The 14023-nt window shown below is 41.2% G+C and overlaps 1 protein-coding gene across 1 annotated transcript in view; it reads right to left on the bottom strand.

The window, feature by feature from the left end:
* Arhgef26 (Rho guanine nucleotide exchange factor 26) overlaps positions 1–14023 on the bottom strand; it is a 109531-nt gene that overhangs the window by 31809 nt on the left and 63699 nt on the right. Inside the window, exons 7-10 of the mRNA XM_075950584.1 lie at positions 11179–11308; positions 8331–8405; positions 5783–5872; positions 2121–2275 (exon numbers count right to left, since the gene is read on the bottom strand). Coding sequence (XP_075806699.1) covers positions 2121–2275; positions 5783–5872; positions 8331–8405; positions 11179–11308 — 450 coding nt within the window. The remainder of the gene's footprint in view (positions 1–2120; positions 2276–5782; positions 5873–8330; positions 8406–11178; positions 11309–14023) is intronic.

The following is a 14023-nucleotide window of genomic DNA, read 5'->3' as shown; positions in this document are numbered from 1 at the left end:
TTACTTCGTGTTGAAAGCCAAGCTCGGTGGTACACAGTATAATCCCAGAATTAAAGAAGCCAAGGCAGAAATGATTGACAGAGACCAATCTGGTTACACAGTGAGCTTCAGGTTAGTCTGAGCTAACTAGAAAAAAAACTGTCTAAAATCCCAACAACTCTGAGGAAAAAAAAGTCTTTATAAAAGTCAAGATAACATGCTCTGCTTGCTAGGTTTCTGGGAAGAGAGACCCTCAACTAAAAAAAAAAAAATTCCTCTACCTGACTGACCTATAGGCAAGCTGGTGAGACATTTTCTTGATTAATGATTGATGTTGGTTGGTACATCTTATAGCGGGCAGTGTCATTCTGGGGCAGGTAGTACTGGGTCTTATAAGTAAGCCTTGGGCTAGCCAGTAAACAGTGCTCCACCATGGCCTCTTCATCAGTTCCTGCCTCAGGGTTCCTGCCCTGACTCCTCTCTGTAGTGAACGTTTATGTGGAAATATAAGATAAAATAAACCCTTTCCTCCTGGAATTGCTTTTGGGGGTAGAGCATCCAAGTTCCTCCTCTGCTTTCCTGGGTATATATGCTAGTTTGAATGAAAATGACCCCCATAAGTTCACAGGGAGTGGCACCATTAGGAAGTGTGGCTTTGTTGGAATGGGTATGGTCTTGTCGGAGGGAATGTGTCACTGTAGGGGTAGGCTTTGAAGTGTCATATATGCACAAGATACCACTCAGTGAGACGAAGACTACTTCCTGCTGACTGAAAGATGTAGGATTCCCAGCTACTTCTCTGGCAGCATGTCTGCCTGGATGCCAGCATGCTCCCTGCCATGATGATAAGGGACTGCATCTCTGAACTGTAAGCTGTCACCTCAATTACATGTTTTCCCTTGTAAGAGTTGCTGTGGTCATGGTGTCTCTTCACAGCAACAGAACTCCCAAGACAGTATACACCTGAACAATTCATATCACAGTCTGATTAAATAAGAAGCTCAGTCTCTATTTGGTTTTGTTTTGATTCATCAGTTAAAAAAGTCAGCAACTCAGAACTAGTAGTAGAATAAATATCCCATGATAAATTTGGACACTCATTGAATATTTTCATAGGTAGGCTATTTCTATTGTTGAAAGTTTACTCTCCGAACTACCCATTCTATTACATGCCAACAGTTCATCCCATTTCCTTCATACATGGAAATGACCTGAAGTTTGCCATTTTTATTTCCAGACTATAGTCTAAGATGTAAACTGTATCTTATACCAATAGGAAATATAGCTTTATGTGAGTAATGTCATCATTTGATACATGTGACAGAGAATGTCCCCTGGAGAAAGGCAGAGAAGGGAGAGAGAGAGAGAGAGAGAGAGAGAGAGAGAGAGAGAGAGAGAGAGAGAGAGAGGAGAAAGAAAAGAGAGAGAGAGAAGGGAGGGAGAGAGAGGGAGAGAGAGAGAGAATATATGTTTATGTGTTTGATGTGTCCAGGGAATAGACAGAGATAAGGAGTGTGTGTGTGTTTGTGTGTGTGTATCCTGAGAACAGGAACTGGTTGAGATTTTTAAAAAATATACTGTAAAGATATTAGGTTTGTATGAAATTCCTCTGATCATCTCCTCAAAGAAGGACACGAATGCAGAGCAAAAAAGCAGAAGGAGAAAATTCACTTGCCAATCAACTGAGATACTTCACTTCCCCAGGAAAGGAGCACGTTCAACACCTTGCCATTCATGGGCACGTTTCTTAGATTAATAACATCTTTTAAATTAAGTCACAAGGCACACCAGAGTTGCCCCTAGCATGTCCTTAACCATTTATTTTGATTTATCCAAATGCCCTGGGACAACAGAAGCATGAACAATGCTGTGGGGATAAAGTGCAGAGCCTCGCCTGGCGTGGCAGGAGAACTGAGCGATGTGGAGGTGTCAGATGCCCAGAGCACTGGCTTGTCCCCAATAAAAACTCAGTAGAGGAGGGCTGTGATTACGAGGTTCATAGTGATGCAAGTCTTAACTATACTTGTACTTGGAGACAGTGAAGGATAGATGTGACTTTGACTCAACACTTAGGAATTACACAACCTCCACTCAGGCTTTCGGAGGACGGTGCCCTAACAGACCACACTTGACTGGCTCACCTTTTCTTCTTAGTGATGATGAGCACGTCGTTGAAGAGAAAGAAGTAGACTTGCTGTTTGGACATCCTCTTTGAGAACAGCACCGTGTCTTCCACGTAGGCTATTAACTCCCCTCTTTTCACCAACCACCGGGAAGAGGAGACGAGGGGGAAAGGCTATAAAGAGAGAAAAACTCAGTGCCCACACCCAAGTGAAGGCCAATAAGACATTATAATCAAGGTACATCTGATGAGATGCATCATTATGTTATAGGCAGATGGTGGCAAAATGCAATCGGATAGTGCACATCCTCCAGAAAGCACACCGTTACTTCTCAACATAAAAACTTACTAGCGTGTCCATACAAAACTGAAACCCCAAGAAAATATTATTGGGCCACAAAATTATGACTCTTCTATTAACTCTGAACTTCAAAGTAAAACAGGAGCCACTTGAAATTCAAAAAACATAGTGACAAAATCTATCAGTTATTGTAGATAGCTCAAAGCTGAACATAAACATATGGAAATCTGTAGACAGTTACCAGGAGACATCTCAAAGTCCATGTTCACTTTCTGAACTACAAAAGGATTTTTCAAGAAGAAAAAAAACCCACAAAACTTATGTTTTGTCTAGAGAAATCTGCTCAGCCATAGACTTGAGAGCACCTGTTTTTAAGTTTATGGTGTCTCCACTGTGTAAACACGCCCCTGAAAACCTTACTCCACTTTCTGGCTATGGAAGTCGAGTTCTTTTACGGAACCCCTCAATCTCACACAAAAGGCTGCACCCAAGGAATTACATTCTGCCTTTGCTTTATTCAGTTTTGTACAAGCCAACTGGAAAACTCTCAAAACCACAGAATAATTTGTACCCTTTTGAGTTCTTTCCTTTTCCTAAAGAATAAAAAGTAAAGTTACTAGAAATGCATACTGCCAAAAATTTAAGAACATATATCCATAAAAGAAGCAACAGTTCCTAGATACATAGTAAACAGACAGGCACAGTAACGTGGCACAGCACACGACATCCTGCTAAGTGAAGAATGATTAAAAATGGCTGAAGGAAATTGAGGATATTAAGGAGGAAATGAAGAAGCAAAGAAAGGGTTTCATAGTTTTCCAACTTTATAAAGGGCTTTTACAAGAAGGTTATTCATCCGCTGTATACAAATTCAACAAGGAAGATCAAAGATTATGGCTAAACCCAAACTTTGAAAACTGGCTTCTAAGGGAGGCCCTGGGGTTTCCAGCCCCTTAATCGGAAGCACACAGTTATGTAATAGGTACAGCAGAGTCCTGTAAGGTCAGCAGAGAAAGAATTGCTTAAGATAAACTCTGACCTGTGTGCTTAGGAATTGCTACAACACACACACACACACACACACACACACACACACACACACACATCAGGTTAGGTCCTGATTGATGCAAGCGTCGGAAGCTCAAGGCTGTCCGCCATTGCGTGTCGGTCCTGGGTCTAACCAAGGACACTTATGACAATGCTCTACCGTATATGCTGCCCTAGGACAATGCTTTGTGTAGAAACTAGGTAATGAGTTTATCATTGCTGTGTTGTTTTAAAGTACATTGATACTTTTATAGTCTTTGTATTCCACTAGGAAATAGCAAACTTCCACTTATTCACCCCAAATTGAGAGTAGCTTTCAGAATGTCTATGCTTTCTTTGAAAACCAAAGTGTGAATGAAGCATTGTGGGAAAAGCCTCCTCTTCCCCATCTCTCTCACCTACCCAGGTCCCACACACTGCCTCCTGACTCCACAGGTAATGGCAGATGCTAGATCCTTCATTGCCTCTCCAGAAATTTCTTTGGAAAGAGTACTTTTCTAAGCAACTATATTTTTAACTTAATGATATACATGATTACCTTCATAGGTACCTAAGAACCCAACCATCCTTTGTTTTCCCCTAAAGCTGAGTGGGTCTGTTCTGCTTCATTTTGGTGCAACAGCTCTCTATGATAAATATCTGGATTGATTGAGATCCTCTGCTAAAACAAACTACTATGTGATCTTTATATCCCCCAGTACAGAATAGACTCCTGGAAGTAGACTTGCTGGTGTGAAATAGCTTGCTGTGTAAAAATGGCAGCAAGTTCCACGACTGTGAAAATCCTTTCTAGCAGCAACCTGTAAAATGCCGTTTCTATAACCTCAACTGTCTTCTCACACTTCTGGATTGCTTGCTGCCCTAATGCCCATTAGCAATTTCTTTATGAATGAAACCAAGCCATTTTTCAAAACCTTAATCGTCCTTTGCCATTCCCGCTCTGGCAGTAGCTCTTTAGCTTGTCATTTCCAGTGTCTGCCCCTTCTCCTTTCCTCAACACTCTGACTTTCCATGTGAGGTACAGCATGCATACTGCATGAACAAGGCTGCAGCTACTTCTCCCCCACTGCACGCTGTCTCTGTTTCTGTCTTTCTTGTTCCTGTACAGTGAAAGGTTTATACACTTTCACCTAATGAACTAGGCATTGAACTAGGCATTGTTTTCTGTTTTCTATTTATGACTTCTAGATTTATTATGTGTTAAGAGACCTTCATTACACCATTAATGTTATCTCAACCAAGCACACCTGGTTGTGACCATACTTCTGGGGCAAATCACTACAACTTCTTTGAACTTCTAATTTTCTCAACTTTACAATGAACCGAATACAAATGTGTATTATTACCACCAAAATAATAAGATATATCTTATTATCCAACTTAAAGGCCGCAAGTTGTACCAAATGACATTTCTAAGTGGTCTGAATTAGTCAATAATCTGTTTTTGGATTTAAGAATCTGCATTCAGACGACTGTAGTCAGGGTATTACAAGGGAAAAGTTTACACCACCCATCAGTCAGGACGCCAGGGTCCTTAGCCTGATTTCACATTGATCTTGATGTTTAGCATCACTAGTTGAGTGACTGTTGACAGTTGATCTCTGGGTTTTGTTTTCCTGCTTACACAATAAGAGGCTGTAGTTGTCCCGTATCAGTGGTTCACAAACTCTGTACTGCGGCAGAGAATGTGGCTTCTGCAGAATATCATGACGTGCTGATCACCAGGACACTACTAAGTTAGAAAGTTTGGCTAGGAAAAAAATAGGGTCACTTTAAATTGCCTGTTTAAATTTCTGTGTTGTATAACAAAAACCGAATCACACTCAGAAGCTTATCCATTACAAACTCCAACAAAAAATGACCCATGACCCAGGTTTGCCATTAACTGCCACTTTCTGCTGGTCTGGGCATTCTGATCATTCTGTTCACGAGCAGTGTCAGACAGGTAGCAGAAGCGGCACGGATGTAGAAAAGGGCTACATGAGAAAACACGCTTTAAAAAAATGGTCCAATAACTGTCTCTTCTACAAAAACAAAGTAGTAGTCTCACTTGGCTTAGAACACCCTAGTCCAGCCAGGGGACACCATTAGATGGCAGAACCTAATGACAACACTTGAGGACTCTCCTTTATTAACTATTTTAACTGTCCAGTAGTTTTTCTGAGGAAGGTCATACCGTCATGGCTTGGAGAGAAGCCTGGAGACTACCCTAGGCATCTGGGGAGTCCTCTGTCTTTTCAATGGACAATCCTTCTTAGAAACGCTAATTCCAACCTTCTCTGCTTAAATGAGATTTAAGCAGCGATAATATGATAAACGTAGACAGAGGCTACCTTAATTTTAAATTCCAGCTGGGAGTTAATCGTGTACATCATCTCCGTCCTCTCCATCTTCCGTGCTCCCTCGTTGCACAGTCGAACCAACTGGGAACACAGCATAGGGAGGGTTAAGAAATACGAAGATAAATTTTATTTACTTTCTTTTACTTTGTATGGCCCTTTCTCCCCTCCAAGAAACCTCATTTTCAATCTCAGATCTCTCCCTAAAAATCATCTACTCTCTGGAAGTTCCAAGAACCCATTTCTGATCATTATAGAACTCATTGTGCCACCCGGTTGGGACATGGTGCTCAGATGTGGAGTGGGTAACCAGGAGTTAACAATAGGGGTGGGGGTTGTGTAAAGGACTCTGACTTTTTTTTAGAGTGGTTTCCTCTGTGGCTCCACAACCTCCAGACAAGGTTTCGCCACACACTCTAGGTCTCTATCTATTCAGCTCCCATCCTCTGCCTAGCTTTGCCTTTACCTAAGAGAACCCCATTCTACCACAAGCTACAATGCCTCCTCTCTTCCAGACCAGAGCAGCAGGAAGCAGACTACCAAGTTCAAAGGCAAAATCTAAGCACAGTGTTATGTAAAGCATGAGCCCACAAAGAGATGCTGTAGGAGGGAAGTCTCAGCAATTCTTCAAGAGCATCCAGCTAAGAGACACTCCGCTCAATTAGAAATAGTGCATTATCTGCAAAGAAATGGATTCATGGGCCATTGGTGAATACTTAGTAAATATCTGGGTCACTGGACTAACCCTAAACTTTGTAAAATGGCTTTCAAAGATAAGTAAAATAATGAGTGTACTTAAAGCTGATAAAAAGAAATAGTATTTTATAATAAAGTAGAATGAAGATCTTTTTCCCATTTATGCAGGAAGTAAGCAACAAGAGATAACTGGAAGTTTCTGGCACGCTCAGTGTCCATTCATCTAAATCCTGTTCATATGCTACTCACGGGGGGTGACCATACTTTTTTTCAGCTTTCTCAGCTACCACGTGCCTAGCAGCAACAAGCACACAGCCTTCTGTCTTTAAACATCACTTCTCTTTCAGTCACAATTCTTTCTCTCTCTCTACTCCAGGCCTGATTCCTGAAGCAGTCAGCCACCAGGGACAGCTATCGTACTGCTACACACCCAACTCATTGCTCAACATATTTCAATGCGGTTTCTGTGCCATTTACCTGTGGATGAACCCTGTAAACAGCTAAGTAATACTTGCCCTTTCTCAGGCGCACCCATGAGCTACTTAGCCATTTTTGCAATGCTAAAATCTGTTCTGTTTTCCTTTACTCTGGCATGTCTTATTTGTTTTTTGTCTCCTATGCTGGTTACTTTTCCACATAAGACTAGAAATTGGGCCGGGCGGTGGTGGCGCACGCCTTTAATCCCAGCACTCGGGAGGCAGAGGCAGGCAGATCTCTGTGAGTTTGAGACCAGCCTGGTCTACAGAGCTAGTTCCAGGACAGGCTCCAAAGCCACAGAGAAACCCTGTCTCGAAAAAACAAAAAAACAAAACAAAACAAAAGACTAGAAATTGGTATTCCTTGGGGTTTTCACCACAGGCTGCTGCACTTACTATCCTGTATACTCATCATGGGTAAAACCCTTCACACTCCAACCTCGAACTATCATCCATGCGGATGGTTCCTGAACCCAGGTCTCCAATTTGAGTCTCTCCTCTGAGCTCTGATCCAAAATACAAATTTTATAGAATCTACATTATATATCCAAAATGGAATTTGTCTTTTCATAGTAATAAAACGAGAAAATGACCCAGTTGTCTATAAACAAGTATTATATCTCTTTGACGCCTGTCCTCCAAAGTGCTCACCAATTCCAAGTCTGCTATACATATACATCCACATACACACACAAAAATTTCTTTACATCTTCTTACATGAATTCATAGCTTTATCATCATCTTAGACTATAGTCTCCAACTCTCTAACATTTTTAACAAGCTCCTTGCATGTCCTCCCTCCTTTTGTCTCTCCCTTCCTTCCTCCCTCCTTCCTTGATTCCCTCCTTCCCTTCCTCCCTCTCCTCTCTCAGTGAGTTCTTCAAACTCTTCAACACCTGGATTTGGGTCTCTAGACGCCCAAGACACTCCTTCCACCTTCTACCCCCTGGCTCACAGTTATTCTTGCTGTAGATCTTAGCTGAAATCACTTTGTACTTGCCTCCCACATCACTCATCACTCTTGAGTGTAATTCTAGTTCATGTATGTCTTTCTCTTTATTCTGCACATACCTTGAATGCAATAAACACACCTGCCTTGTCACCAAATATTCAGAGGCCAGCATTAGTCCTGGTATAGTGGTTTACAGTCAATAAATATTTGATGAAGGTAAGAATCAACAAACAGCTATTAACCTACCAGACAAATGAGCTATGGATGGGCACATAACACAAAACCTGTCTGAAACAGTCAACATTCCAATTTATTTGAATATGGCTGCAGAAATTTCAGTGCTTATAGCAAGGACAGGTCTGCTGGACTTTTCGAAGCTCTCTACATGGGGTTTACTGTTATCGTGGTAAGCAGTTACCTTGCTCACTTCCTTCAAGGCCCTTTTGCAGATTTCATACTTTGGAGAGTCCTTAGGTGTTTTTTGACATATAGTCTAAAAGAAGGAAAAGAAGCAAAACCAATTGATTTGTCATATGAAGCCAAATAAATTACTACTCAGCCATTTCCTCTTACTTACACAAACCCCCCTTTCTGGACACGATATTAGGGGTAAGGATATTAAAACACAACTAGCAGAATTAGAAAATATTCTTTAAATACATAAAGCCTAAATAAATCCAGCTATTTAAGAAAGAAGACGGCAGAGGTCAGTAGGTTGGCTAGCAAATCTCAGACCTGCATTATGATAGCTATTTAACTGTGGGCATGTCACTGGCCCTAGATAAGCATCATTGTCCTCCTCCATAAAATTGTAGCAAAGCCAGACACAACACAGGCTATTGCTTTGCCTTTTGTTCCTTGTGCAGGGATCCAACCCAGCCTCGCCCATGCCCTGTTCCAGGAGGTAAGTGATCTACACATCTTAGCTGAGTGCCTGGAGTATGGTCATCTCCCCCACCCCCAAAAAAGTGTCCCAGTTCTGATGACCAGCTAAAGATAAGCTGAAATACAGATGCATTAAATATGAAAAACTGAAATCCTGAATCTTTAAAAAGGCAGACCTTTTTGACTGTAAGAACACCACAAATGGAGAACTCCACACCAGAAACTGTTTCATGCACACAATGACTAGATGCATATAACTGCCTTTAGAATATGCATACAAGGCGTGCTTGAGACACAAATGAATTCCATGTTTAGTCTTGGGCCCCTTTCCCATGACACCTCCTCATACAAATGAAAATATTCCAAAATTATTCAAACTGTAAAACACATCTTTCTGCAAGCATTCTCAGTAAGGAACACTCGGCTTGTACATATAACTTTGAAAGCTCAGGGAACCGATGGAATTGTTTTAAAATGTCCAACCACTTCGACAAATTTAAGTCAATTTCCTAATGAATGAAGTTTAAGAGGCAGTTTTTGAAGCCGCCTGGGTTCTCACATGTGGGAAACAGATGAGGACAACAGTCACCAGGGAGGGCAGAATGTGGCTAATAACTAGCAGGCCCCCGTGTTTTAATGACCAATGAACGCAGTCTGTAAATCTGGAAGTCTGGCAGTGGAACTGCTACATGAGAGAAGTGCAGAGTGCATCATATGTGGGCTTACAGTAATGATTCTTCCTTTCAAAAGTGTGACCTGTTATAAAGAACGCATTTATACTACAAGCGGTTCCTATGTGCATGTAAATTAGGCAAGGTTTTTAGAAATAATATTTATCAACATTATAAGTCATGTATATATCAAATACTCCATATTCTGTTCTGTTGTACTTTGAAAACTCTGCTTATGGTTCCACAATCAATTCTGTCCCCTTTAATGGATATAAAAGCAATATGGAAAATATTGGGTTATTTCCATGAGGGCAGACATCCTTCCCTGGAATCTATATGATAAAAATGTACATAAAATTATGTACATACATTAATAATCTCATAATCTCAAACAGGATTATGACAGAACAGAATAAAAAGCCTACTATGTAACCATGCCATAAATATCCAACATTGTGCAGTTCGGGTGATAGAAATAGGAATACCATTCTGGTCTCCAAATTTGGTTTCAGTTGATTATTAATTAATGCATCCTATCTTTAGATAGGATAAATACTGATCTAAAAAATATTCAGTGTTTTAAAACTCCACATTAGACATTGGGCCAATGACAAACTCCATATAAGACTTACAAGGTGATTTCTCCTGGGGAAGCTGAGGTTGTATTAGTAGATACTCCTAGTTACGTTCACTGACACTACACAGCACCGGCGTTGCGAGCCATGCGTTTCTCAGACTGGTAAGCAGCTGTGACTATGTGCGTGCAGGAAACCAGTTTCCTAAACTACAGGAGCAGACACAGTAAACTGAACTGACTTGGAGAGGACAAAGCAAGGGCTTATGAATCAGAGTTCTGAAAGAACTGATAAAGCCATCACACCAATGTGGCAGAGTGAGAAGGTGACAATCACTGCACTGCACACCTCACTTCTGTTTGAGAGGATCTCAGCATCTTATGGAGGAATATGGACAATAGCATCTATACTTGCAATTTTACTCAACTATGTATCTCTGATAAATTTTCATCCCGTGTGTTGGTCTGTAAAATCAAATACCTAAAAACTGATACCAAGCCAATATAATGACCCAATTTAAAGTACATCTGTGACAAGCTGTCCTAATTAGATCAAAAGACACTATTTGCCCACGGGCTAAGCAGGTCCTATCACAGGCCAGATGGTCTCCTCCCCCTTCCCTCAGCAGGCCTTGCCATTATTCAAAGTCAAAGGCTTCTTCCTCTAGGACTATTACCTAATACCGAAAGGATGTTGGGCTTCTTACCCACTTTACACAGTGCATGGTAGAAACTAGCTCACACCTTATCATGCCAGGAGAAACTGGGCCCAAAGCATCTTGGAATGTTCAAGATGCAAGGGCCCGAAAACAAAGTAACTAGTCCAAGGTCTCATGCTTAGTGGTTCAGGCAGAAATGGAATCCAAGTCTCTTGACCTCAAAAAGCTAATGTCATTCCCATTCCAAAAAAAGAGAGTAATATAAGCAGGTTTCACCAAATTAACCACACAAGTCTAAATTAATGATAAATTCCAGTGATCTCAAACATACACAAACTTTCCAACTGAATAGCATCTTCTCAATGAAGGGGTTTTATCAAAGAGATATGCATCAATTTAAGCAGAATAAAGTGAATTAGTCACTAAAATTTGTAGCAGCGAATATCCAGAGGACAAAACCATCAAATCCTGCCTTACATCCATCAGCAGGGGAAGGCGAGTCACCCTCTGCATGGGGAGAATGAGGAAAGAGATCATGGGTAAGTTCCTGCAGTCTTCATGCGACTCAATTCGTGACAAAACTTCCTTAAAAGAGGGGTTTGTGGCTCTGTGGGGAGACAAAGCAGAAAAAAACTTTGAAATGTTTCCTTTGCAAGCTCAAAAGCAAATAAAAACATATTACCAAATTCTGAGGTCAATTCTCACATTACCAATGATTCTTATATATAAGCCTAAAATAAACTCTAATACCCTGGTAAAGACAGGTGGCTTTTCTACCTTTTCTATTTAATGCTAGAAATAAGACACAATACTCAATAATAATATTAATAATAAAATAAACATATGAATTAGATCTTTGTAAAACTGGGGTATTAACAAGAGGACACAGGATTGTAATGGAGAATATGTCAATCATGAGTTAGCATGAACAGATCAGATCTCATACTTGATCACATACAAAATACACCCCATCAACACAATAATCAAGCTTCAAACCACTGTTTTGGCCCTGGGCAGAGCCAAGAAAGAAATATTAAGGAGTTTAAATCCCTTGGAAGTAATGCTGCCACAGATATAATAAGTAAGATCAAATCAAATTAGTTAATCCAAGTTTAATCTAAGCAAAAAAAAAAATGCAACTCCTGGGAGACTTTTGGGAAGGCAGGGTAGGAATCCCAGGGCAAATATGGCTGCCAGGTCTTGCGTAGCCTGTAGGCATGGCCTTAAGCAGCACCAAGGAGGGGCTGATTTTTGACAGGCTTACTCAGGGCTATATTTGGAATGAAAGGAATGAGACCAGAGTTTAGAATAGGTCCCCTAGCTGGAGATCCCCAACAAATATCACTTAGGCAAGATTTTCAAGGGACGTTTGACTGTTCCAAAGATCATCTTTCTAACAAAGGAACTTCATTGTTTGGGGATTGTAGAAAATTTTTGGAGGGTGATGCTCTTCAGGCTAACCTCCAGCTTGCAACCCTTCTGGGTCCTTCCTTGGATTACAGACACGTCTAGCCAGGAAACCCTTGGACCACATAAACCAGAATATTTCTCTTCCTCTCCCACTGAGTTGAAAACGGCCATGATACTGGCATATATCCATGTAGCGTTGCCAGATACTCCATACAGAATCTCCGTGGAGCTGTCTGTAGAACCTTAAAGGAGGATGAGGTGGAGATTCCAAGAGAATGGCGCTCACAAAACTTTAACTTGCACTTAGCAAAAACATTTAGCAAAAACAACAGGAAGAAGTCAAACTGAATTTTCTGATCCTTGGTCCTGTGGTGGTCTGCAGCATCCACAGCCCTCTTCCCATGGGAAAAGAAGGCTGTAGAACCAACCACCGGACTCCAGAACTAGAGAGGAAGGCAGTGCCCGTCAGGACCATTATATATATTGACAAAAATTGACTTGAAATTCATCAGATGATGTGGTTCAAGGCTACTAAAAATAAAGTGTGAAAGACCTGGAATAGTAAATTAAGAGAAATTACACAGAGCTGTCTTATTTTTTATTTTCTCACACTGGGAATTTTTAAGTATCCTTTCCTCAATAGTTTTCAAAAGATTTCTAGGAAATTAAAAACAAACTTCATGTAGGTTGCACCTATATCTCACACAGGATCCAGGCTCCTCCCACGCCCAAAGGGTTCTGATTAAGGCATCTGGGGTGGACTAGGGAATCTTAGTTGGCTGGGTTTTGAAGACTTCTGGGGTTTCTAACATGCAGAAGTAGAAAGTTACTGCATCAACCTTGAATTCCCCTAAAGATACAAACAGTAATTTCCATGGGAAACCTCTCATGATGGTTTGATTAAAGTAATCTAGACAAAATCTATTTTTGAGAATCATAGAATACAGATGCTGTAACTAATTATATATATATTCCTGCAAAACAAAATAAAAAGCAATGTCCACCCTAATTCAGGGCTTTGCTTCCAAGAATGAACGTATATGTTCAGGTACAGAGCCCTAGCCCCGTGTTGGGTAAAGGAAAATGAAGGGCATGCAAATCTGGAGACATTTCTGGCATCAAGTGGGTGGAAGCCAGGTATTAGGTTAAATACCCTGCATCCCTGAGAAGCCACCACAACAGACTTACCAGGCTTTGAAATCCCCAAAGTACGAGTGCGCCCCTCTTCACATGGAAAACCTAATCACCACACTGGCTGGGGTTTCCATCCTACCCATGTAGCATGACTGGGGAGGGGACAGGAAGACAGCATTATCTGCCCTCCTTACCAACTTTGGGAACGATCAATGTTACCAGGAAAAATGAGGTCTCCTTCCGGTTATTAGTCTTCACTAATAAAAGAATTTTAAAAAATACTTGGAAGGAAGTTCATAGGCAATTGTTAGTTTGAGAGAAAGATCCCAGGGGTAGGCAAGTGGAGATCTCAGCAGGTGCTCGGAGGACAGAGATGTGGAAGAGGAAGGCAGAAAGTTACACCTTTGGCAATGGCTGTTGACAAGGAGTTGAGTGGCAAAAAGGTAGGCCCACAGAGTCTGGGTAAGCAGGCTTAGAAGTGCTAAGCCAAGGAGCTGAGTTTGGGGAGGGTGCGGGTGGGGGCATATGTTTATAAACAGAAATACGAATAGCTTATTAAGAAAGGGAAGATCTCCCAAGAGTGGGAGCCCTGAGCAGGGAAAGTGTTGAGCCTCCAGGGGCGTGATTCCTTTGTAGGCCATTCATGCAAACAGCAGTTGCTCTCAAATTTGTATCAGAAGAGTTGTTCTCACCCGTGATGATTGTCACCGAAACCCAGGTGGGGAAAGTTAACAGGCTCCCACTCCCAACTAGTTCTTTTTCCATATGTTAATCTTGA

This window comes from Microtus pennsylvanicus, chromosome 16 (assembly GCF_037038515.1).
Source record: "Microtus pennsylvanicus isolate mMicPen1 chromosome 16, mMicPen1.hap1, whole genome shotgun sequence".
NCBI classification, from domain to species: domain Eukaryota; kingdom Metazoa; phylum Chordata; class Mammalia; order Rodentia; family Cricetidae; genus Microtus; species Microtus pennsylvanicus.
This window is presented reverse-complemented; position numbering and strand designations above follow the sequence as displayed.